Source organism: Dermatophagoides farinae, chromosome 3 (assembly GCF_024713945.1).
Source record: "Dermatophagoides farinae isolate YC_2012a chromosome 3, ASM2471394v1, whole genome shotgun sequence".
In the NCBI taxonomy this organism is placed as follows: domain Eukaryota; kingdom Metazoa; phylum Arthropoda; class Arachnida; order Sarcoptiformes; family Pyroglyphidae; genus Dermatophagoides; species Dermatophagoides farinae.
Genome location: NC_134679.1, coordinates 6366460 through 6392563, shown reverse-complemented (window position 1 = coordinate 6392563; position 26104 = coordinate 6366460). Strand labels below are relative to the sequence as shown.

Here is a 26104-nt window from a genome sequence, read left to right as displayed (position 1 = left end):
GTTTTTGTGTATAAATAGTCGTTTTTATGATTTGATTTTTTTTTCGGTACATTTTATTCTGATAAATTCGTGCCAATTTTTTTTTACCAGAAAAAATGGCAACCAAATTTTTTCTTAAATTAGTTATATTGGGTGCACCTGGTTCTGGTAAAGGAACCATATCGAATCGTATGATACGTGATTTTAAGCTTACATATTTTGCTGTCGGTGATTGTTTACGTGATCATATGAAACAACAGACTGAAATCGGTAAAGAAGCAAAACGTTATATTGAACAAGGAAAATTGGTACCAGATTCGACAATCAATCAATTGGTTATAAATGAACTTCGTGAACGTTTTCAACAAAAATCATGGCTATTAGATGGTTATCCAAGAAATCGTGAACAAACATTAGAATTATGGCGACAACCTGATGAATTTCGTCCGAATGCCGTTATTAATTTGATTGTACCGGATGATGAAATTATCGAACGTATTAAACATCGATGGGTACATTTACCATCTGGTCGTATTTATCATATGATTTATAGTCCGCCAAAAAATCCCGGTGTCGATGATGAAACAGGTGAACCATTAACACAACGAAATGATGATAAACCCGATGTGATTAAAGCTCGCTTGCACGAATTTCATAAACAAAACGATGAAATTGTTAAATTATTTCGGTAATTATACACATGAATTATATGGTTATTATCTAACAAAAAAAAAATTTTATAATTTTTCTTTCATAGTGAAAAGAAAATTGTTCACGATTTTGAAGGACGAGAATCGGATATAATCTATCCGAAAATCAAAACATTTTTGGAACAATTTATTCGATCGAATACAGCAGCATCAGCAGCTTGATTAATAGTGAAATTATAAATTATAATAAATTGTTTAGAAATTGTTGAAAAAAAACTTTAAATGTTTTTTATTGTTTTATTTTTCCTCGTTAAAATAAACTTTTTCCACATTTAAATTTTGTTTATTTATTTATCCATCGGATCGATATTTGCAATCCATGAACCTACATATGTCGAAATAGGCACATTCAATATATTATGTGTCTCTTTCTATTTATAAATTTTTTTCTTTTACTGTTGTTGCTTGATTGGAACAACAATCCGCAAAAAAATATACAACAAACAAAACTCAAAAGTTGCTCCCGTTTTTTTTATATATATAAATGGCGTATTGGTGGGACTAAAAAAAAAATTTATTTCTTCATTTGTCGATTTTTCTCATTAAAATTCGAACAAGAAAAAAAAATCTGAGTTGACTAACCAACCAACCAACCACCACCACCACAACAACCAGCCAAAAAAAAAAAATTTTTCCATTTCAATTCATGCACACACACACACACAGAGAGAGACATTATCATCCTAATTTTTTTTTTGATTGTTGACATTTGTTGAAACATTTTTTTCCGATTGTCAAAACAAAAATCATCATCATCATCATCGACATTCATCTTTTAGATTTGCTGTGATTTTTTTTTCTGATTCAAAGAATTTTTGTGTTCGACAAAAATTTTCGAATTTGATTCGAATTCATTGTAATTTACTACTGTGTGCGTGTGTGTGTTTCATTTTCATTTTGATTTTATAAATAATAATCCAGACAATTGGACATTCGAAAACCAAGCCAATATTATTACTCACAACATAGAAAGACAGTGGATCATCATCATCATCATCGTTTATTGAAAATCTCTATTACAGACAAACCAAACAAACAAACAAACAGAAACACCAGCATTTTATAAACCATCGACAAAATAAAATGAAAAAAATCCAAACAATTTAAAAACACAACACAGTCGTCGTCGTCGTCATCATCATCGTCGTCGTCGTTGTTGTTGTCCCCACCTCATCGAATATATCATCATTGTTTGTTTATTTGTTTGTTGTGTGCGTCTGTATAAGCTATTTTCGGATCCAATTTCATCATTCTCACATCATTCAATTCATAGTTCGATCTCAATCCAAAAGAAAAAAAAATCATTTATATCGATTGATGTTTAAAAATTCACATTGTGAATAAAAAAAAATCATCATCATCATTGCCAGAGAAAAAACAAAATTCAAATTGAACGATAACACTAGGAAAACAAAAACAATTTTTTTTTTGATGACCACAATGGCCAATACATTACCATTTCATAAGATTATTATGGTTGGCGCTGGTGGTGTTGGTAAATCAGCACTTACATTACAATATATGTATAAAGAGGTAAGTGAAAATAGATTCTCTTTTGTGTGCTCCAATTGTTTTTTGGTTCGTATCACATATAAATAAATATATAACATAGTTATCTAATTGACCGTCACCAATAAACAAATGTTGTCTTTTCTGAATATATAATTATTGATTGCTCTTCTTATTTAGTTTGTTACTGATTATGAACCAACAAAAGCTGATTCATATCGTACGAATGCAAAAGTTGATGGCCAAGAAGTTAATGTTGATATATTGGATACGGCTGGCCAAGAAGATTATGCAGCTATACGTGATAATTATTTTCGTTCCGGTGAAGGTTTTATGTGTGTATTTTCAATAACAGAACATGAAAGTTTTACCGCTATTGCTGATTTTCGGTTCGTTTGTTTGAATACAAAATTTTTTTTTTTTTGATTTTCTAATCATTTTTTCCCCTTATTAATACACTAAATACAGGGAACAAATTTTACGTGTTAAAGGCGATGGTAATATACCAATGATATTGGTTGGTAATAAAGCCGATTTAGTTAATGATCGTAAAGTGAAATATGAAGAAGCACAAATGTTATCAACACAATGGTCAGTACCATATATTGAAACATCGGCCAAATTATATACAAATGTTGATGAATGTTTTGATCAATTATTACGTTCAATACATCAAAGTAAAGAACAATCAATGGATAATGGTAAACAAAGAAAAATGAAAAAAAATCGTAAAGGATTATTGAAAGGTATAAGAAAAAATTGTATCATCTTATGAATTGGTGATTTTTTACAATTAATGAAATGATTGATTGAATTTCGTATATAAAAATTACTCTACTTACATACATGCATATGATATTGAAATTTTTTTTCTCTTCAAATGTTTTACGAACCTACCACTACACCGCCCACACCTTATCCATTTAATGATGTATTTAATTAATCTTGATGATAATTTATTATTATTATTATTATTCATTTACCATACATTGTTAATCATTTTTTCTTTCATCCGTCTCTCTCTCTTTTTTTTACAATTTATCAATTTATTGTAATTGATTGATTGATAATCATTATCATTTCATTAAATTATTTTTTATCACAATCAAAAGTTAAAGTCAAAGTCAAAGTCCTCAGATTTGGTTTGATTTTCTTCCTAATCAAATGATTATCATTTGTACGAAACTAGAAAGAAATTTGAGCGCGTGTGTCTAGTATAAATCAATTGATCAATTTTGATTAAATTTTTTCTCCGTTTTCGATATTTTTTTTTGTACTCATCGTGAAAATTTCATTTTGTGCCAAGTCTGTGTAGTTGGAAAATATAGACAAAAACCAACAAAAAAAAATGATGGAACAAAATAGTGAATCTATAGTGTTGACAATGATGCAGAAAAAACAGACCATTACAGATGAAGATCGACAACGATTATTGGACACATTCAAACGAATTAATGTTAATAATATATGGTCAAAAGTAGAAAATGTGAATGATTTTCATGCACAACGATTTGAGTGAGTGAAAAAAATTTTTTTTTTTAAATTTTCTCTTCCCATTAATTCCACATTGATCATTTTATGATGTTTTTTTTGTATATACAGAAGTGGTAACGTTAACGATATTTGTCTCTGCACATTGAGCGAAAATTTTTGCCATCAACAACGATCATCAGCTGGATATAATGATGGTGATTTCATTAAAATTGTTGTAAAATTTTATACAACTTTCGATTGGCTTGCAATTGATCCAATTGAAAGAGCTATAATTAATGCCATTGTTTCATTGAATGGATTTAGTCCAAAATTGTTATTCATTGATGATAAATGTCAAATCGATGAATATGTTGAGGTTTGTATGTGTGTTTGAAAATCGAAACAAAAAAAAAATTCAACATCAAACTCTACATATATATATATAGGCTAGACATTACAATTATGATGATGATTGTGATGATGAAACTGTTCGATTGATGGCAAGACAATTGGCAAATTTTCATTCAATTGATCCGATACCAATTTCACGTGCTGGTTTTGATCGATGGTTGGCCATGCAAGATGATAAAGAAAATGAATTTTTCCAATTGATTTGGAAAGACAAAGTTCATCTGAAAATGATTGAACAGAATCCAGAATTTAAGGAAAAATATTGTCAGTATAAAGTGAAATAATCTCGAAAAAAAATAATTAAATTTTCAATTAATTAGATGATTTAATCGCTTCGATGGATATGGAAAGTGATGATGAATTTCTGAAAAAACTCATCAACAAAGTTGATTCACCACTATTGTTTTCACATAATGATTTAAATCGACAAAATCGTCTTGTTAAATTCGATGATAATGGCCAAAAACAAATTTATTTTATTGATTTAGATTTTAGCAATTATGGTTGGCGAGGTTTGGATTTAGGACGTTATTTTTCCAATTATCGTCATCATGATGATATGTTTGGTAATGAAGGTTTTTCCTGATGATCAACAGATGAATTTATTTCTGGATGAATATCGTTGTGAATTATCTAAACACCATTCATCGGAATGGCTAAAAGATGAACGAAATTCATTGGAACATTTACGTGATGAGGCAAAAATTTTCACATTAAAAGCCTATTCAGTTGATGCTGGTTTCGGTGTAATGATGTTTGTACAGAATCCTACCAGTGATAAATTTTTGGTAAGTTTGGTGGTGGTGAAATTTTTTTTCGTTGTTGTTGTTGTTGTAAATAACTGATTCTTTGATTTTAGATAACGACCAAAAATCGTTATGAAGGATTTTTACAATTGAAAAAACGATTCACAGATGATGGAACTATTGCAAGAATTTTAGGCGATGAAAATTAATTTAAAAAAATTGAATCATTTGTTTCATCAATATATGGTACCCAATGATTTTATCATAGGAAAAAAAATTTCGAAATCCGTTTTGTTCTATATTTTGCCAATTTCAATCAGATGATTTGTAATCAAAATAAAGATTTTCATCCATGATTTCGTTGTTTTTTTTCTGGTTTGAAGGGATTGTAATTACAACCAGCGCAGATGCATTATAACCGGATGATGATGATAATGATTAATGAACAACAATCGAATGATGATGATGACGATGATGACGCGTGATGATCAAGGACAACAGAACAAAACAATTGTTGTTGTTGTTGTTATTTCACCAATTGAAAAGTGGCAGTTCCATCACCATTGTTCAACTCTCTCACGCCACAATAATGACTTTGAATTTTTTTTTGTTTGTCTGTTTATAGCAAGCTTGTCTGTTTTTTTCTTCATATTCACACGGTTGAATATAAACACAACAACAGCAACACATCATTTTTTTCGATACATAAAATAACAACTAGCAATAAAACGAAACAACATACCTGTTGTTGTTGTTGTAGTGCTCAAGCAGGTGATCATCATCATTGAAAATATAGTGTAAATTTCAAGGTGACACTATCCAATTACTATTCGATTTGGGTTATTGATTTTTTACTTCTCATCTTTTATCTATAGACGAATTAAAAATAATCATCATTGTAAAATATGAACGGTGATAGTATACCATTGTCATTTGAATCGATACCGAAACATCGTCGTGAAAGTGTTGCAAATAATACAATGGAACATTTAAGTTCATTGGATATTGATTCAATACCGGCATTTGAACGTTTGACCGGTATTATTTGTACAATTGGTCCAGCATCACGTGATGTACAGACATTGGTTGAAATGATTAAATCTGGTATGAATATTGCACGTATGAATTTTTCACATGGTACACATGAATATCACAAAGCCACTATTGATAATGTACGAAAAGCAATCGAAATTGTAAGCACAGAAAAAGGTTTGCCTGAATTTCCTGTCGCTATTGCATTGGATACAAAAGGTCCAGAAATTCGTACCGGTATTGTTGATTCTGTAAGTAATGGTTTGGAATTATTTCAAATATTAATGTTCTTTTTTTTCATCCAAACAGACTGTTGTTGGTGGCGATATTGAATTGGTAAAAGGTGAACAAGTAAAATTGACAGTGAATGATGATCATCGTAATCATTGTACATCGAAAATGATTTATATTGATTATAAAAATATTGTGAAAATCATTCAAATTGGTTCACGTGTTTTTATCGATGATGGTCTCATTTCATTGATTGTACGTGAAATCGGTGATGATCACTTGATGTGTGAAATTGAAAATGGTGGTTCAATTGGTTCAACAAAAGGTGTTAATCTTCCTGGTACTGCTGTCGATTTACCGGCACTTTCGGAAAAAGATAAATCAGATTTACGTTTCGGTGTTGAACAAGGTGTCGATATGATATTTGCATCGTTTATTCGTAATGCTAGTGCTGTACGTGAAATTCGTAGCTTATTAACTGAATCTGGTGATTCCAATATAAAGATCATATCAAAAGTTGAAAATCATGAAGGTGTAAAAAATATCGATGAAATTATTGCCGAAAGTGATGGAATTATGGTCGCACGTGGTGATCTTGGTATTGAAATTTTGCCACAAAAAGTTTTATTGGCACAAAAAATGATGATCGCTAAATGTAATATGGTTGGTAAACCGGTGATTTGTGCCACTCATATGTTGGAATCGATGATTAAAAAACCACGACCAACACGAGCAGAAGTAAGTGATGTTGCCAATGCCATTTTGGATGGATCCGATTGTGTAATGCTTTCGGGTGAAACAGCAAAAGGTGAATATCCATTGGAATCATTGCGAATGATGCATGCTATCTCATTGGAAGCGGAAGCTGCCATTCATTCACGTGTAAGTGTCTTTTTTTCTCGCTTATCAGAAATATTAATACTTGTTCAATTCACTAGAATCTATTCATTGAATTGAATAACAAAGTAACGGCACCAGTTGATCAAACAATGGCCACGGCAATCGCTGCCGTGAATGCTTCATTGAAATGTGCAGCTGCTGCTATTATTGTATTGACTACAACTGGACGTTCGGCACATGCATTATCACGTTTTCGTCCACGTTGTCCGATCATTGCCGTATCCAGGTATTCAAAATCAGCAAGACAAGCACATCTTCATCGTGGTATATTACCATTATATTATGGACATGATGTACAATCAGATTGGTTACATGATATTGATGTACGCGTTCAATTTGCCATCGATTATGGTAAACATCGACGATTTATTCGTTCTGGTGATCCAATCATTGTTATTACTGGTTGGCGAAAAGGTGCTGGATCAACAAATACTATGCGTATTATTACTGCTGAATAAATTGATTGATAATCTTCAACATTAGATTGGTCTCCACCATTAATTTTCAGTAAAAAAAATGAGATTATAATCAAAAAAAAAAAATATTCGAAATCAAATAATAAAAAAAATTATTAATCTGGAATTCGATATCGTGTATTGAAAAACACCACCACCAGATGGTGTTATTTTTTCAATTTATTTTTTAAAAATTTGATTTTTTCTTTCTGTTATATGTTTTTGTGTGTGTGCGTGTGTTTCAATTTTTTCCCTCATCATTTCCAATCAATCGATCGATCGATCGATTGATTTCTTTATCAAATTTGCCGGTTTTAAACCTTTGTATATGTGTTTCTGCTGTAATTCTGTTATTAATCATCGTCAACATTTAATTCAATTATCACGATAAATGAATTGAATCATTGAATCATCATGACCTTTTGTTTTGTTTTTTTTTTGTATTCGACATTTAATCGATTAATCGAACTTGAACTTTGTTGTTTCAACACGCATAATACGATTCAAACGAAAATATTCATTTTACATTTTCAATCAATTTCGCATTTGCATGATTATTGATGATGATGATCATCATCATCATCATTTTTTTTCGCTATCGAATGATCAAATTTTTTGACATTTTGAATTGAATTTTTTCGTTTGATTGATTGACATTATTAATGATTAATTTCGAACATTCAAAGCCAAAAAATAATGATCAATCAAGAAGATATTGATTTGAAAAAAACCCAAATTTACTAGAAATAATAATAAAATCATCATCATCACCACCAACAACTAAAAAAAATTATCGATCGATTAATCCATTATCTTTGTTATGTCATTTTTACTGGACATTAATGTTGTTGTTGAACCACCACGATGACTATCAATTTTGTTAGGTTTGAAGATACTTTTTGGTTGTTTTTTCATTGTAGATAATAATGACACTGATGATGATGGTTGTTGTTGTTTTTCTATTAAACTATTCATTCTAGTAACCAGATTAGTGGCTTGCGATATTTTCGAACGAGATCGATTATTGATAGATGGCTGTTGTTGTTGTTGTTGTTGTTGTTGTTGTTTTTCTATTATACTATTCATTCTAGTAACCAGATTGGTTGCTTGCGATATTTTCGAACGAGATCGATTATTATCGATTGATGGTTGTTGTTTTTCCTGTTGTTTTAAATTCAAACTGCTGACACGTTTATTGTTTTTGTTGTTGTTGTTGGTGCTGCTGCTGCTGGTGGTGGTGGGAGGGATGGCGGTAATGGTTTTTCCACGTGTTAATCCTTGATGATGATAAAGATGATGATGAATATGTCGTCCACAACGAGTTGTCGATATCCACCATAATATTATGACCAAAATCATTAATAATAGCATTATGCTTGATGCTATAAGCCAGTAGTGAACTAAATTTTTTTTTGTTTTTAAAAAATTAAATTAATCATCATCATTTTCTCATCAATAAAAAAAAATCAATTAATCATCAACTCTACCTACCACCCACCCCACCACTCTCTACTTACATGAATCTGAAATGACATTAGGTGGAACGAAAGCACCGCATTTAAAGAAATCCTTATATTTTACTTTTGTAAGTGGAAATGATTTACCAACTCTATTATCTTTTGTACCACGATATTTAACAACATCTTCAGAAAATATATAGATATTATGATTGGTGAATAGATAAAATTTATTGGCCATCACAAAACCTTTCAATATTTTCCATTTTATTATTAATTCATTAGCACAAATATAATTTACATCAACAATTGTAACCGAATTTTGATTCTGATCACCAAAACATAATGAATGATAATAATATTCATAATTCAAATCAGCAAAATGTCGTCTATCATTATTAATACCAAATATTATTTCTACACAATTTATTTTTGCTATACAAAGTACACCATACATTTGGCCATATTGATTACCAAAATCAATATTTGTAAATGCATAAAATTCACATGGTTTCGATGTTTTTGAAATCATTGTTTCACGATATTTTTCCTTACCCAATAACCATCCATTGTATATTTTTGAATGTTTAATATCATAATTAAGACCATAATATGGTGTTATTGGTTCCCAATCAATAAAACATAACCAATCACTATATGTATCTCTCATAATGATTGCATTATAAATTTTGCCCGTATCGAATACTTTTTCAACAAATAATTTTCTTTCATAAATTTTTGGATATTTTTCTTTCATTGTTATTGGCATATAACGTATAAATAGAACATTATTTGTCATATCAAAATCTTCGATCGATAAATCATAAACGAAAAAATCTTTTGTTATCAATAATAAATTTGTATCCAAAATACCGATTGCCAATATATTCAATTGGTCACCACTATCACCTTTAAATTGATTTAGACTTTCACATGTCAACTTTTTTTTTGTTTGTGTAGAAAGAAACAGATTATTACACTATATACACAATACCTTAACACCAAATAAATATAACTTACATCTCTACGTTTATCATTTAAAAATGTTTCATTAGTTGTCGTCGTCGTCGTCGTCGTAGTAATAGCCGCCGTTTGTATTTCATTTGCAATCAATAATTCAGCAATAACAACAACAACAAACAAAAAAATGACAAATGTTGTTGTTGTTGTCACTGGAATACTAATGAATGACAAATTTGGCATTCTCATCATCATCATCATCATAAAATTTTCGATAAAATTTTGTTCTTTTTAAACTAAAAAAAAAATTCGTTAAAATTGAATTATCGATTATTATTGACCATTTGGTCGTAGTGGTGGTGGGTGGTAGTGGTAGTTTTTTTTTTGATTTGATTTGATTTTGTTTTTCTATGATTAATTGATTCTTGATCAAAATTAAAAATCAAATCATCATCAAAATGTTTATGTTTAATTGTTTGTGTGTCCTAGATTGAGCAAAGATCATCATTCTCAAATCGGTGAAAAGAAATAATCCGGTTCGTGTGAAAAAAAAACCAATGAGATTCGATCATTATCATCATCATTTTTCATATGAAGATGCTATTTTGGCAACTAAAATTTTATAAACAACAACTACAACAACAACAACAACAACAACAAAAACAACATCTGAGTGTTTACCATTTCCTCAAGTTTTTTTTTCTATTTCTTTTCGTTCTCTGCTGCTGCTGCTGCTTCTGCTGTTTGTTATTTAACAGAAAAAAAATACATCCACACACACACACCATAAGTTCCAAGGTTGAATGTCCTGTATTCAATCAACAAAATGTGATACTATAAGGCGCTGGCTGGTTGGCTTATCCAAAAAAAAAAAAAAAAATGTCGTCGACATTAAATGTTGTCGATTGAATTGAGATGAGGAAAAAAAAGAATCCATAAGGAGTGAGAAAAAAAAAATTTTTTTTCTTCCTGAACTTTGACACCTATGATGATAAAATGTAATGTTGAATTGTCCCAAATTTTATTTCATCATTCATATCAGACAAGAACGAACAAAATAAACTTTGACCTTTGATATTAATCTTTGATCTTTGTCGATATATGGGGAATTTGAACTTTTAACTTGGGAAAAACCAATTTTTTTTTCTTTCGTTGGGTTTTTTTTTCTTGGGTTTATTTTTTCGGGCCAAGGTGAACATATAAGTTCTGATTGGTGTTCTAGTTATTTATTCATTGATTGATTGATCGATAAACATTTTTGGCCAGAAATTAATCTCTATGTGTTATCTCTCTCAGAATGAACCCTCGAATCGAACCGAACCTGAAGCCAATAACAACAACAACAACAACTTGTTGATGTTCACCTGTTGACCTGTTACTACTCTCATGATAATAACGGTAATTGATCCTAAAAGTTTGATAACGTTTAAAAAAAAAAATTCGTTTCGCCCATCATGACGACGATGATGGCGTAAATAATTATTTTCAAAACAAAAAAAAAAATTCGAATGTTTCTACGATATGTACCCAACCATATAACCGAAATGATGACCTAAATATAATCTTCTGCTTCATTTTTTTTCGATCTAGGCAATGATAATGATGATGATGATAGGCAACCCTCAATGTTTTTGGTCTATACACACACACACACAGAGCAATCATTAAACATGAACAGCAACAACGACGGCAACATTCTATTTGTAACCAGAAACCAGGTTTTTCGTACTTTTTTTTTAATGATGATCATCATACGCGCACTATTAATTGAACTTTTTTTTTACCGACGATTAGATACTAATCGATTCCTATGCATTGGTTCGATGATGATGACGATGAATCAAGGAAATCCTTATTCATTCGGTTGATATGATCTTCATCTTTAATCGAATCCATGGCCTTGAACATTTTGATTGATAATAATGAAAAAAGAGAGAGAGATGCGGAAATTCATTCAAGGGATACAAATCAAGAAGAAGAAGAAGAAGAAGAAAACAAGCTTACAAGCTTATCAAGAACTAACAAAAAAAAAATGACAGAGAGAAAAACTGGATTTATTTTATCGATTAGATTTATTTAGTTGTTCTCACCATTACCGATTTCAATGATCATCATCATAATACACACACGCACACACACACATTAATCTCTAAATAAAAAATGATGATGATGATGATCAGTTTTCATTGAATGGTGAATAGGTTGGGTAAGTTTAGATGAAAAAAAAAGCCAGGAGCAATGAATTTGATTGACCAAAAAAAAAAAACCTACCATTACCATTACCATTCATTGCTTCCGCATATTATAAACATTTGATTTGGTGTGGAATTCAAATATTGCTGCTGCGGATGTTGTTCATTAAAATTACACTGAAAATTTTTTTTTTGAAAATTTTAAATGTGGAGATATAAAAATGTCCACCTTTTTTTTCTTTGTTTTAACCTTTTTGTGTGTGTGTGTATTGTATTGTATGCAAATAACTACCTGTTGCTGAATGAATGAACATCATAATTAACACATTCATTTTTTTTTTTTGTTCAGAAAAAAAATGTCAAAGTATGATTTAAACCCAAGATAGTAGTAGTAGTAGTAGCAGTAGTAGTAGTAGTAAATGTTAAATGTTGCTCATCATCACCATCATCATCATCAATTTAAACAATGAAAAAAAAGCGAAAACTAAAGAGAGCGACATTTAAAAATTACGAAAAAAAAAGTTCATGAACAACAACAACGAAAAAAAAACTCGAATATCGGGACCCGGGTTACATGTCATCAGACATGTATAAAATGAGACTGAATATCACCATAATATTAGACACACAGAGAGCGAGTGAGAGAGAGAGAAAGAGAGAGAAAAGTTCTGTTTTTTTTTTGTCTGTGATTTGATTTTTCTCTTTGGTTTTTTTTTTATTCTCACATTTTTTCTTCTATTGTTATACATTATGATACATACAATCGATTGATTGATTGATTACCATTGATTGATCGATCTATTGATGTCATCACCATCATTATCATTGTGTGTGTAACCTTTAAGATTTTTGTCCTTTTCCATCAACACACACACCAAGATCTCCAAAATAAATGATCAAAATTCTCATTAAAAAAAGAAAAAATTCATTGCTGCGTCCATATATGTGTTCGATACATTGGATATTTCATTGATTTATCGATAAAAATCATCATTTTCTATCTAAATTTGTTTTTTTTTATATTATTATTATTGTTACCGTCGTTGGTTTTTTTTTCATTGCCACCAAGACAACAGCAACCAGCACCATCATCACAATGATACATTATGATCAACAGTTGGTTGTAATAATAGATAGAATGATTTCATCGTCATCATCACTGTACTTAATGGTCATTATTATCATTTATAATTGAAGATCTCTTGATGAACGTACTCAAATCAAAAATCAAAAAAAAAAAATTATTGCAATCATTCAATTGGGGAAAAAAATTCTTGTAAATCAAACAGAAAATAAACAAACACATGTAAGTATAAATAGTGGTGTAATAATAGTGAAGAATTTTATCCAAATGTGAACAAAACAAAGACAACGACCAAAACCAGTAATATCACTGGACAATGTGTGTGTGTGTGTTTTTGTATGCTTAGATGATACTATGGTCATCATCATCATCAACGTCATCGTTTTTGTTGTGTAGTGGTGGTGGTGGTAATCTTTATTTTCTTGTTGTTGCCGTTGCTGTTAAGAAGTCATCAAGAAGAAGAAGAAGAAGAAAAAATAATAATAATAATTTCTATATGTTGTAAGAATTATAATATAAGTTGATGATCAGTGGTCATCATAGACATCGACATCAACATTATGATGGTGGTGGTGGTACCATGGTTGTGTTAGTATTTTTATCAACAGGTGGAAAATCAACACACACACACACACATGTGAAAAACGGATAGCAAATTCGGGGCCAATCTTTTTGTTGTTTTTTTTTTTTTTTTTGGTCATGTATATTCAGTTAGTCAGTCCATCAGCAGTTAGATATGTTAGTTTAGTTCAGTCAGTCAGTAAGTCATCGATATATTATATTTATGTGATTGTTTGTGTGTGTGTTGCATTTTTTTTTTCTTTCTTTGTTGAAAAATTTAAATTCTTCATTTATTTATTTATATTCAACCCATGTGCAACAGATTTGTATTTTTGATGATTTATTTATCATGCATAACCCTTTGATGATTGACATGTGTGGTGGCGTTGTGTGTGTGCGTACGTGCATAGGCCAAATGTGAACTTGAATTTTTTGTGTGTTGTTTTATTGGCGTGCACATTTGCATCATAAGTGTGATATTCATGACCAAGAAAAAAATTTTCAATTTTTTTTTTCATTTTCCCCAATTACATATACATCATCATCATTATTATTGGGTTTTTTCTCCTTCTTCTTTTTCTTCGATTTCAATCCATCAATCAATCAATCGTCAATCAATCATCATTGATTAATAAATTGTCAACAAAAAAATTTTAAATTTTCTTCAGAAAAAAAGGTAAGGATTGTGTCTGTGTGTGTTTTTAAAATGAAAAGAAATTTATTGACCATTGGCCATTTTGGACTGATTTTTTTTTGATCCATTTGAAAAACAAACAAACAAACAACATTTATAGCCCAAAGGTATTTCTAAATGTAAATATGAGATGGTGGTGGTGGTGGTGGTGATGGGATTAAAATCATCATCATAATCACCATCATCATCATGCCAAGTTCAAGCAAATCAAAATGAAAATAAAAATGAAAATTTTCAAGGTAAAACGGTCAATCATCAATTTTATTTAATGCCGTCTTTTATATTTGACTGATAATGATTTGTTTGTTTTACGCGTGTTTTTCGTATTTATATTCAAATTAATCTTCAAAACAAACAAACACAAAAATTCATTCATAAATTAAAAATTTTTCGATTACGATTTTTAGATCAATGATTTCGATCCTATCGATTCAATCAAACCACAACGTAATTTCAAATCTGACCTTTGATGATGAGAATGATGATGACCTGCAGAAAAAAAATCTTTTTTTTTTTTTGTTTATTGTTTATTGTCGTCATCAGAAAACAGAAAGAAAAAACGAATCATTGTTGTTTGGAACGACCATTTTTGACCAACACATGTGAAATGGTGTGATTTTTTTTTGTTTCTTTGCACATTTTTTTTTATTTTATTACCGACCAAAAAAAAACAGCCCGAATAAATATGTACCCGATATTATCACACACACAGTTAAAAATGGAAAATGTAAACAAACAAACGAACAAAAATAATGGACAAAAAAAACTTTTTTAGAAACTTTGACGAAGAAAAAAAAACCTAAAAATAAATGGATAGCAAGTACTATTTTTTTTTTTTGCCATTTTCATATACAAATCTGTATCATCTTTATAATTATGAAAAAATTTCACAACAGCAACGAAGTTTTTTTTTTTTTTGCTATTGTAATAAAACATCAATGATGAATTGGATACAAACTAGCAAACAAATGAATATTTCTGAATTTTTTTTTCATGTAATTATCATGTGTGTAAAATATATATATATGGTACTGTTATTTATTGCTTTTGTGTGCTACCTGTTGCGTTTGCAACCTGTTGTTGTTGTTGTTTTTGTTGCAACCTGTTGTTGTTTTTATTTCATAAATTGTTTTTTCAAAAAAAAAAAAAAAAAAAAATTTCATCATGTGATGAGAAAAGGAGGGGCAAAGGTCATTATAGATTTTTATTATTATTATTATTATTCTATAATAATTTGCAAACACCAACTTATTACACAAATCTTATCATCGATCTATCGATCGATTGATGATGTTTTTTTTTTTTGACAATATTGTTGAAAATAATACCTTCTGCTTATGTGATAATTCATTATTATTTTTATTAATAATAATAATGTTGCTGTTGTGTGTTTATCATCAAAAAAATTTTTGTTTGTTTGAAATTGAAATCGACATTGAACATGGCAATCAGAACATAAAAATCATATATATCTAGGTAAATAATATTTAATCAACAACAACAACAACAACGACGACGACGAAAACCTTACGTCATTGAATTGTGGCAATAACAACGAAAACGATGGCAACAAGTGACATAATGCTATCTATATATATGAATGATGTGATGATCGATTGGATTTTTTTTTTGTGTGCTGTTGTTGTTATCATTGAATTGTTATCATTGAACAAAAAAATTGTTTGATTTTTTTTTCCATTGATGATGGCCAGCTAAAATTCAATATTTTTGTGTGTGTGTGTATAAGGTCAATGGATTTTTTTCTTTGTTGATAAAAATAGAATCATTCTATGATGATTTGGTTTTTTGTTATTCGTTTTTTTTTTTTTTTTTTTTGGTTTAATTTTCACTTTTCACCACTAAATGATGATCGTGATTCACTTTTAACACTTCCTATTTTGTCTACCATATACCATACCATGTTTTGTTTTGTTTAGAATTTTGTTTTGTTTGTAAAGTTCAATCACTTAAATTAGATGCATTGACCTTGTTGAATTTTGTTTTTTTTTGTTGTTGAAAAATTTGCCTTTTTTTTCACCATCCACAAATGACATCATGTAAACGAAGGTTTTCTTTTCTATTTTTTTTTTTATTGATAACGGTGTGCATGAAATTTAATATTTTTCTCTTCATACGCACAAAAACATCGACGACGACGACGACGACGATGGCCCGGTTTTTCATTTTTTTTTCTTTTACTACTACTTTTTGGCTGGTTTTTTTTTCACACATTACCATTTTTTTTTTCGGGGGCCGTATTCGATTTGGTCCACATTATTATGAATGTTGATATATCTGGTTCATTCAAGTTTTTATTTTCTTGTCGTCGTTCTTTCTTTTTTTTCGGTGGTGGTGGTGGTGATCAACCATCCAAAAGCGACAAGACAATAATCATAAATGATGATGATGATGATGATTTTTTTTTCGAGTCTTCGGTGACAAAATTAAAATATCACATTTTACGAAATTAACGATGATGATGATGGTGATGATAATTTTGATATCCGAAGATACGATTGATGACGAAAAACGAAAAAACGACCTACAAAACGCAAACGCACACACACATGCACAGGTGACAAAAATCTAAAGTTGCACATGAATAAATGAATGAAACCGCCAAATTTTTTTATTAACCGGAACGGAAAGAGAGTATTTATTTAAATTAAACCGCCAAACAGAAAAAAAACAAAAATTGAATCACAGTAGCAACAGGTGGACTTATCATCATCCTTGGAAATACAAACCACCCACACACACACCATACACCAATACCGGTCTGTCGTTTAGTTCGTTTTTTTTTCTGGCCCGATTTTTGTTTTCTGTATTTTTCTCTTTTTTGTTTTGTTTTGTTTTGAATTCAATCTGCCTGAAGCCGAACCAATCATCATCACTGGTGGTAAAAATATTTTTTTTTTTTTTTGAAACAAAATTTTAATAAAAATTATCTAAATTCAAATTAAAAAAAAACAAAATTTGAATTTAGATAATTTACTCATTCTCCCCATGGATTTTTTTCCAACCAGTGTGTGTGTGTGTGTGTGGACCTTTTTTTGGATCAAGTCTCTCTGTCTCTCTCTCTCTCTCTCTTTCTCTAGTTTGGCCATTTTCACACATTTGAATAATGTTTCTACAAACAAACAAACACACACACACACACTGTGTTTGTTGGATTTTTCTTCTTTTCTATTCTGATTATTTGTACAACTTGTTTGTTTGTTTGTTGATGATGTTCCAAACATGCAACAAGTTTTTTTTTCTTGTTTTTTGGTTGCAACAACATCTTCTCTATAGAAGATGTTGTTGTCCAAAGTCCAATTGTTTGAATTCATATTTTTTTCTTCTTTATTTACATTTTTTGTTTTGTTTTGTTTGTTTAAATTTTTTTTTTTGTCATTTCCATTGAATTTTGTTTTCCGTTTGCTGAATGTTAATGAATGATGAATGTTTTTTTTTTTTTTTTTTGATGAACTTGAACTCAATATGGCCATTTTTTTCAAATCACATCACATCACATCAATTCAATTCTCAATGAGTGAACCGAAAACGACTTTGAAAATGTGTGTAGTAATCATCATCATCATCATGATCGAACTTAATAATAAACAAAAAAATGTTCGATGATTGAATTATCGATTGTTTTTTTTTTTGCAAGAAAAAAACAATCGAAATTAACTATCGATTTTCGAATGTTTTTGGTTATGTTTTTTCTTTTCTTTTTCTTCCTGGGTTCTTTTTATCATCATCACCATTGAATCATTGAATCATTCCAGAAAAATAATGGAATCCATGGCCAAATGCTTAATCATCGGAATGGTTCATTAGTTTCTAATTTTTTCATCATTGTATGGTTATCAATGAAAAAAAAAACAATACAACCAATCAATCAATGAACCACTAGCGACTAATCGATCTCGATTTAATTTTTTTTTCTTTCTTTCATTAATTATTTCATATCCATTGCCAAATCAAATCATCTTTTTTTTTCGTGTTCATGGTATGTATATATTTCATTTTCATTTTCACTCACATATTCTACTCGTAAATTATCTACTGACAAAAAAAAAATCAAAGTTCATTTCTATTTGATTGATTGATTTGATCAATTAACTGGAATTTTATCAATTCACATTTCAATATGTGAAATTTGAAACTATCACCATTTAGAGTGTGGCAGTATTGGTGTGAAGAAAATCAAAAACGAAAAAGAAGAAATCATTTTTTTCAAGAGTTTTTTTTTGTTGAAATTTTTTCAATAAACAAACAAAAAAAAAGAAAAAATTTCAAAGAAACCAAAGCACAAAAGGGTACAACCAATCAATCAAATCGATCGATCATTTAATATCAAAAAAAATCAAAATTTTCAATCATCAAATATGAGGAAAATTTTTAAAAAAAAAAAATTTTCAATCAACAAGTATAAATGCACAACGAAACAAAAATCAAATGAACGATAACTCAATGAATCAATCGAAAAAACAAATGGATCGATTTTTTTTTCTATTGATTGGCAACCAGAAAAAAAGTGCACGCGTCAAATTGATGACGATTATTATGTGATATATATGTGCCTGTGTACGTTTACCACCACTAGTGAGATGCAAGTGTACGAACAAATATAAAAATCTGGAACACAAACTAAACCAAAACAAAATAAAAAAAAAATTTCGACCGACAAAACGTCATCAAATGAGCTGGAGATTTTTTTTTAAAAATCGATCTAAATTTGTGATTGTCCAGAAAAAAAAATCAATCAATTTGTCATTTTTTTTCCAATTATTGTGATTCTTCTTCTTTTTTTATTATCAAAAAAAAAAAAAAAAAACAATTACCACCAGAAGCAGTCGACTTTCCATTTCTTTTCCATCTTGAAAACACACGACGACAAAGGCATCCATTTTTCCAATCATTTGTTTGTTTTGATGATTAATTATTAATTGATGTATATGCGTGTGTGTGTGTGTGTAATCAATCGATCATATCAATCATCAATTCAATTCAGTGATTTTTTTTCGGGTGTGTGCGTATGTGTATTATCAATTGACTTTTTTTTCTAATTTTTGTCTCTTTCTTCATTAATTGTTCATTAATGAACTTTGATATTTAAAAAAAAAAATTAAAGTTTCACTATCACCAATGAATCAATTCATCCATCGATGATATAAATTTTTCTGCTTTGCCAGTTTCGTATTTCCATTGTTGTTGTTGTTGTTGTTGTTGTCATCATATTCGGCTATAATGATAATCTAGTCATTATTCCATACTATCGGTAGAAAATATGCACAAGAAAAAAAATTTACTTGCGCTTCATATCCGCCCATCCATTGATTTTCTTTATTCAATCAATCATCAATCAATATATTTATTGATGATGAAACAACAACAACAACAACAAACTATTATAAGTATGATGCGTCGTTTTTCGATTTTTATCTTTTGTTTTTGTACATCTGAAAATGATGAAAATTGAATTATTTTTTGTTTTTATTTTTGCTTCAATAATACAATTCTCAATGATATTGTGTGCCCCCTCCTGCTCATCATATATCGATTCGATGACATTATCATCATCGTTTTATAATTATTGATGATTTGATTTGATTGAATTGACAAGATTTGTTTTATATATTGCCATATATATGTGATAGGGCCATTATATCAACACCATGGACAACTCCCATTTTATATTCGATATTCAGACACAAACACACACAATCCGAATACATATATAAATCATTTAGACATTATTATGGAAATCTGATTCGTAGATGATTTTTTTTTGTTTTCGTTGAAATTTTTTTTTTTTTGATCTTTATTCAAATGTTTTAATAATTTTTTTTTCTTCTCTTTTCTCTTTTTTATTCTGTTCATTTTTATCATTTGCAAAATTAAACATTTTCATCATCATCATCATCATAATTATCATCATTTCTGCTGAATTAGCATATAAAATCCAAAAATAAAAAAAAGGAACCGAAGAGCAAGAAAAAAAAATAAAATCATGCCATCATCAATCGATCAATGGACTTTAAGATGTAATAATTCGTTTGATTCAATAATCAATCAATGATGATCATCATCATCATCATAGTATTTAACAAGTAATAATAAGCTTCTAATTGGTCATAATTTTTTTTTTTTTTTTTGGTTTTGCTGAACAAAGAAAAACGACAACAAAAGAACATCAACACAGTGTGGGGCATAACAAAAAATTGCCAAGTTTTGTTCTTCTTGTTTTCTTTCTTCTTTTCACATTGATCATTGACAACAGAAAAAAAACATCTTTTCATCATCATCATCATTTGCCCAAATCAACAACAACAACAACCACAACAGCTTGATCATCCTCATCAATTTCATAATTTGAAGACAACGACAAAAATTTCGATCTCATTTTTTTTTCTCACTACTTTTTTTTATACGTGTGTGTTTTTCAAGTCTTTCAATACGCTAGAAATTTTTTTTAATTGATTCTGATTTGACAACAACAACAACAGCGACGACGACAACGATTTTTTTTCTATTGGATTCACGAATGATTCGTCATAAAGAAGCTATATTTAATTTATAATCAATTAACAAAATACGACTAATTTAAAAAATGGCATTAACAAATTCATCAGCAGTTGATGTCGAAAATTTGACATTCGCTTATAAACGTCATGGATTGAATTTAGAATCAATTAATATGCATGTACCACGTGGTACAATATATGGTCTATTAGGTCCATCCGGTTGTGGTAAAACAACATTATTACGTTGTATTGTTGGCCGTTTGAAACCACGTTGTGGTAATGTAACAGTTTTTGGCTATCGACCAGGTATGAAATTTTGTAAAAAACAAAAACTTTCTGTCCATTATTTTCAATAATAATAATTCAGTGTTTGTTGATTTTTTTCCCATTGTAGTGGTAGTAGTGGTAGTAAAGATTTCTTTAAAAAAAAGAGAAGATGACTGATCATCAATGAAAAAAAAGAATGAAATTTTCTTAAAATAATTTCATTATATTATGCATCAATGCATGATTGCACACATTTGATGATTTTTTGTTTGTTTGTTTGTTTGTGAATCAATCAATCAATCAATCAATCATTTCAATGATAATAAAAATTTGAATAATTCATCAATGTGTAATGATGATACATTGATGCGCATTTAATTCATGTGAATAGAATAGATAGATAGATAGATGGATCGATGGATTTATATTTAATTATATTTAGTCAATTATCACCATCATCATTTATTCAAAAGTTCAAAAACAATGCAGAATATTATATTGTAGTGGCCATTAATTTAAATTTTTGTTCATAGTTAAGTGCACGAAAATTCAAAATAAATTTTTTTTTTTCAAATTTCAATGCCAACCGGATACAATGATTTTTAAAAAAAAACACATCAACTTCTTATACACATGTAAATATGACATTGGCTACAATGCAAACAAATATTGATCATCATCATCGAAATATTCAAAAAAAAAAAAAACACTTTTCGATCCATTAGCATCCGTTCAAGTGTGTTAGATTGTTTGTTTGTAGTTGAGATGTTTTTAGTCATAAATTTTTTTATTTTATTTTTTTTTTTTTTTTTTTGGATTCCTTGACATCATTTAAGATCTTTACACCCTTGTTTGATTTTGATTTTTAGTTTTTTTTTGCACAATTTGGTTTATTTATTCATTTTTTTTTTTTGATTTCAATCTTATCAGTTCAGGTCTAGGTTAAATGACGTACATGACATTAATAATAATAATTCAGGTCATCAATCGATCTATATAGAAAAATAGAAACCTTGAGACGTATATTTGAATATAAAAATGTGAATCCTAATCTATTTCCTGTATTTTGCATTTTTGTTTTGTTGTTTTTATGTTGTTTTCACTCTATATATCTCTTTTTTTTCCATGTGGATGTTTTTCCTATGTTGCAAAATCTTTTCCAATTTATTTATTGTTTTTGTTGTTGTTGTTGTTTTTGTATATATAGGCACAAAAGAATGTGGTATACCTGGACCAAATATTGGCTATATGCCACAAGAATTATCATTAATATCACAATTTACCGTAAGAGAAACACTCGAGTATTATGCCGGTTTCGCTAAACAAACATCACATATGCAATCATTAGAATCACGTATTGAATTTTTATTAAAATTATTGGATATAAGTGATTTTGAACATTGTTATACGGATCGTTTATCCGGTGGTCAACAGCGTCGTGTTTCATTAGCTGTTGCAATGATTAATGAACCACCATTATTGATATTGGATGAACCAACCGTAGGTGTTGATCCTATTGTACGTGAATCTATCTGGTCATATCTTGTGGATCAAAGTAAAAATGGCCTTACGGTATGTGTTTTTTGTGTATTCATATTTTTTGTAATGCAAGTGATATTTTTCCTTTTGTCGTTCTATTAGGTCATAGTAACCACACATTATATTGAAGAAGCCGGATCGGCCGATAAAGTTGGCTTCATGCGACAAGGTCGTATATTGGCCGAAGGAAATCCAAATTATCTAATGTTACAGCATAATGTAGTATCGATGGAACGTTTATTTTTAAAATTATCTCAACAGGATGATTTTCGTCATCATTCAAATAGTACAAGCCAATTAGAAAATGAATCTCCATATCCAAAAGATATTTTATTGCAACTGGATCCTCAAAAGAATCATAAAATTCTTAATATGAATAATCATCATATCCATCATAATAATTATGTTATGGAAAATGGTGGAACATCGCCACAAGCCGTTGCTATTGCGGCTACAATTGAACCAACAAATCAATCGGTAATGTTCACCTCTAATGGTGGTAGTGGTGGTGGTAATTCAATGATGGCATTTGTTGGTGGTAAACCTAAACCAAATTTACTTTCACATTTGGTGGCCACACCACCGTCGACAAATACGGCCAAACATGTTATTGTGCATGAACAATATAAACAATTGGATCCTGATTCTTTGATCGAATCAAATACGACAACGAAGACAGGAAATAATTGTAGATTAAACAATAATGATTATAATAATATTCATCATATGGATGCATCATCCGATTCACCATTGTTTAACAATAATTCATCATCTTCATCTTCGTCATCATCATCGTCGTCGTCGTCGACAAGATCAAAAAAATCCACCCATTCATCTTCTGGTCGTAATAATAATAGTAATAACAGTAAAGTTCGTACATATTCTGTACATGGACAAAATCGTTCAGTAAATTCTATGCAAAAAGTTGGTGTTCTATGTCGTAAACATCGTATACGTTTGTTTCGACGTGTACCAGAATTGGTTATCACCATGTTATTGCCTGCATTAGAAGTGGCCCTGTTCTGTCTATGTATGGGTCGTGATCCGACATCAGTACAGATGGCTGTTTGTAACCAAGAAGATCCTCCATTTCTTAGTCTTATGTTTCTCAAGTCAATTGATTCGGATTTTATTTCATTGAAATATTATCGAACACCAGAAGAAGCTATCGATTCCGTACGGAATGCTGATACATATTCGGCTATAGTTCTGGGGAAGAATTTTTCACGTGTTCTTAATCATTTTGGCCGAATGGGTGGTGGTGGTATACCAGGAGGGTTAGGACGGCAACCGTTTCCTCCAATTATTGCTCAACAGCAACAATTTGTAACACAAACAACGACGACAACAACATCGACATCGATTGCACCACCTATATTGAGTTATACACAGCCAAATGGTAAAATGGTAACCAATACAAATGAACCAGTACCACCATTGATGACACCTTATATTGCACCATCACAACCAACGCAATCAATGCTAAAAACGCCATCAATGTTGATTGACGATGATGATGATAATGATAGTTCCGGATCACGACGTTTTAAACGTAGCATATCTGATCTGCTAACAACAACAGCAGTAACTACATCTACCGATCGTTCTATTATCACCAGTTCGGATGATGATGATTCAATCATTCGAATCTATTATGATGGATCGAATGCATTACATGTTAACATAATTCGCCGTGAAGTGTTTAGTGCATTGTTTAAATTTGTTGAAAATGCCGGACAAATTTTTGGTGGTCAAATGAGTTCATTGAAATTGCCAATCAAATTTGAAAAACCAATCTATGGTGGTGAAAAAACCGATATGGTTGAATTTGTTGGTCCTGGTCTGATGGTTTTCATTGTATTCTTTGCCACAATGTCTATCACATCGATGGCTTTTCTTTCGGAGCGCCGTGAAGGTAATTATCATTAATTAATGAATGATCCATTCAGTAGCTAATTTTTGATTTTTTTAGGAACATTGGAACGTTCAATGATCGTTGGAATGACGCCAACCGAATTCATTATTGCACAAATTATCAATATAACATTCCTATTGATCGTACAGATTATATTGACCGTTGTTATGGGTTTCTGGATATTTGATTTTCCAATGAAAGGTTCATATGTTTTAGCTGTTGCTATGATGTTTCTACAAGGTCTTTGTGGTAAGCGTTTTTTAAAAAAATGTGAAAAAACAAACTTTTAAAATTGCAAATTTTTTTCCATCATTTTCTTGAAACCTAGGAATGACATTTGGCCTAATGTTATCCGCTATTTGTACGAGCGAAATGACAGCATTAGCATTAGGAGCCGGATCTCAGCTAATGTTTTGTTTTATTACCGGTATTTTCTGGCCAGTCGAAACAATGATCGCTTTACTCCGTTATATATCTTATGCAATGCCACAAACAAAACCGATGGAATCATTTCGTCATATATTAATACGTGGTTTTGATCTTTCTAAACCGGCCGTATTGAATGGTTATCTAATAACAATGGCATGGATTGCCTTTTTTCTCATATTAGCCATCGTTATTTTTCGTGTTCGATAACCAAAATTATTTTATTGCTTCATTGTTAATCATTTACCGATCTTGCCACTCATTATTATATCATGATGATGATAATTTTCAAAATGTGCCCGACCATTTTTTTTCTCTCTCTCCCTCTTTTGATGTGACCACTATGATCGACAAACACAGACACCTACATTGTGGAGCTTTTTTATCTTTTTCTTTCTTTATTTTTATTTCTTTTCCTGCTATTGTTTGTTTGATTGATGACAAAAAATCAACAAATTGATTTTCATTTTTTTTCTGCCTTGTCATACACATACACACACACACACATACACCCACTACACTATTCTAGAAATTTTTTTTAAAGATTAGCTAATTTTTTTCTTTTTTATTAACTTCTATATAATAATAAAAAAAAATTGATGCAAATGTTTTACCTATATTTTTTTCATGTTTTTTTTCTGAGAACATGAATCCAAAACACACATAAACATACACACAATACATACTGAACATATATTTATTTATACTCATTCTTAATGGCCGAAAACCAAACAAATCGTTTCCAGATTTTTAATCCATCCACACACATACAAACACACTTATAATTACGTTTTCGGGAATTCTTTTTAACACATTATAACAACATGACTCACTTTGCATAGAAATATTTTAATTTTTTTTTCTTCAAATCAATTCTCTTTATCAAATTGAATGTGATGCAATTTTTTTTCATATTGATATTTTAAATCTTAATTAACTAAATTATCATCATCATTTAATGAATAAAAAAAAATGCTCTTCGATATTTGAAATGGCGGTTGAATTTTTGAAAAATATCTTGATTTTATATTTTCAATAATAGATGGCG

General features: G+C 29.8%; 6 protein-coding genes across 19 annotated transcripts; 5 read left to right on the top strand and 1 right to left on the bottom strand.

The window, feature by feature from the left end:
- Nucleotides 1–23: 23 nt before the first annotated feature.
- LOC124494925 (Adenylate kinase 3) lies at nucleotides 24–960 on the top strand. The gene is made up of 2 exons (XM_047058211.2): nucleotides 24–667; nucleotides 737–960. Exons 1-2 carry the CDS (start codon nucleotides 96–98, stop codon nucleotides 849–851), a joined length of 687 nt encoding a protein of 228 aa, XP_046914167.1. The 5' UTR covers nucleotides 24–95; the 3' UTR covers nucleotides 852–960.
- Nucleotides 961–2148: 1188 nt separating this feature from the next.
- On the top strand, nucleotides 2149–3309 carry LOC124494927 (ras-related protein Ral-A). Its single transcript, XM_047058214.2, has 3 exons — nucleotides 2149–2222; nucleotides 2379–2587; nucleotides 2667–3309. Exons 1-3 carry the CDS (start codon nucleotides 2163–2165, stop codon nucleotides 2971–2973), a joined length of 576 nt encoding a protein of 191 aa, XP_046914170.2. The 5' UTR covers nucleotides 2149–2162; the 3' UTR covers nucleotides 2974–3309.
- Nucleotides 3310–3373: 64 nt separating this feature from the next.
- On the top strand, nucleotides 3374–5183 carry LOC124494496 (putative ethanolamine kinase A). Its single transcript, XM_047057676.2, is given in 6 exon segments — nucleotides 3374–3713; nucleotides 3801–4047; nucleotides 4118–4346; nucleotides 4403–4659; nucleotides 4661–4870; nucleotides 4942–5183. Coding segments are annotated over 6 exon segments (1206 nt in total). The 5' UTR covers nucleotides 3374–3546; the 3' UTR covers nucleotides 5038–5183.
- Nucleotides 5184–5301: 118 nt separating this feature from the next.
- On the top strand, nucleotides 5302–7573 carry LOC124494495 (pyruvate kinase PKM). Its single transcript, XM_047057675.2, has 4 exons — nucleotides 5302–5637; nucleotides 5704–6111; nucleotides 6170–6973; nucleotides 7030–7573. The coding sequence occupies exons 2-4, from the start codon at nucleotides 5734–5736 to the stop codon at nucleotides 7447–7449; spliced, it is 1602 nt and encodes a 533-aa protein (XP_046913631.2). The 5' UTR covers nucleotides 5302–5637; nucleotides 5704–5733; the 3' UTR covers nucleotides 7450–7573.
- A 586-nt stretch (nucleotides 7574–8159) lies between these two features.
- On the bottom strand, nucleotides 8160–10106 carry LOC124494839 (uncharacterized). The gene is made up of 3 exons (XM_047058108.2): nucleotides 9924–10106; nucleotides 8964–9843; nucleotides 8160–8846 (listed from the first exon to the last, which is right to left on the bottom strand). Exons 1-3 carry the CDS (start codon nucleotides 10104–10106, stop codon nucleotides 8248–8250), a joined length of 1662 nt encoding a protein of 553 aa, XP_046914064.2. The 3' UTR covers nucleotides 8160–8247.
- Nucleotides 8840–26048, top strand: LOC124494520 (uncharacterized). Of its 14 annotated transcripts, XM_075729413.1 has the most exons (8): nucleotides 16809–17954; nucleotides 18168–18391; nucleotides 20338–20429; nucleotides 20558–21215; nucleotides 22384–22748; nucleotides 22818–24630; nucleotides 24688–24879; nucleotides 24959–26048. In XM_075729413.1, the coding sequence occupies exons 4-8, from the start codon at nucleotides 20996–20998 to the stop codon at nucleotides 25264–25266; spliced, it is 2898 nt and encodes a 965-aa protein (XP_075585528.1). In that variant the 5' UTR covers nucleotides 16809–17954; nucleotides 18168–18391; nucleotides 20338–20429; nucleotides 20558–20995; the 3' UTR covers nucleotides 25267–26048. The 14 variants fall into 14 exon arrangements, with proteins under 14 accessions (XP_075585529.1, XP_075585520.1, XP_075585523.1 ...); XM_075729414.1 differs by lacking the exons at nucleotides 16809–17954; nucleotides 18168–18391 and adding an exon at nucleotides 8840–9031; XM_075729412.1 differs by lacking the exons at nucleotides 16809–17954; nucleotides 18168–18391 and adding an exon at nucleotides 13108–13640.
- The last annotated feature ends 56 nt before the right edge of the window (nucleotides 26049–26104 follow it).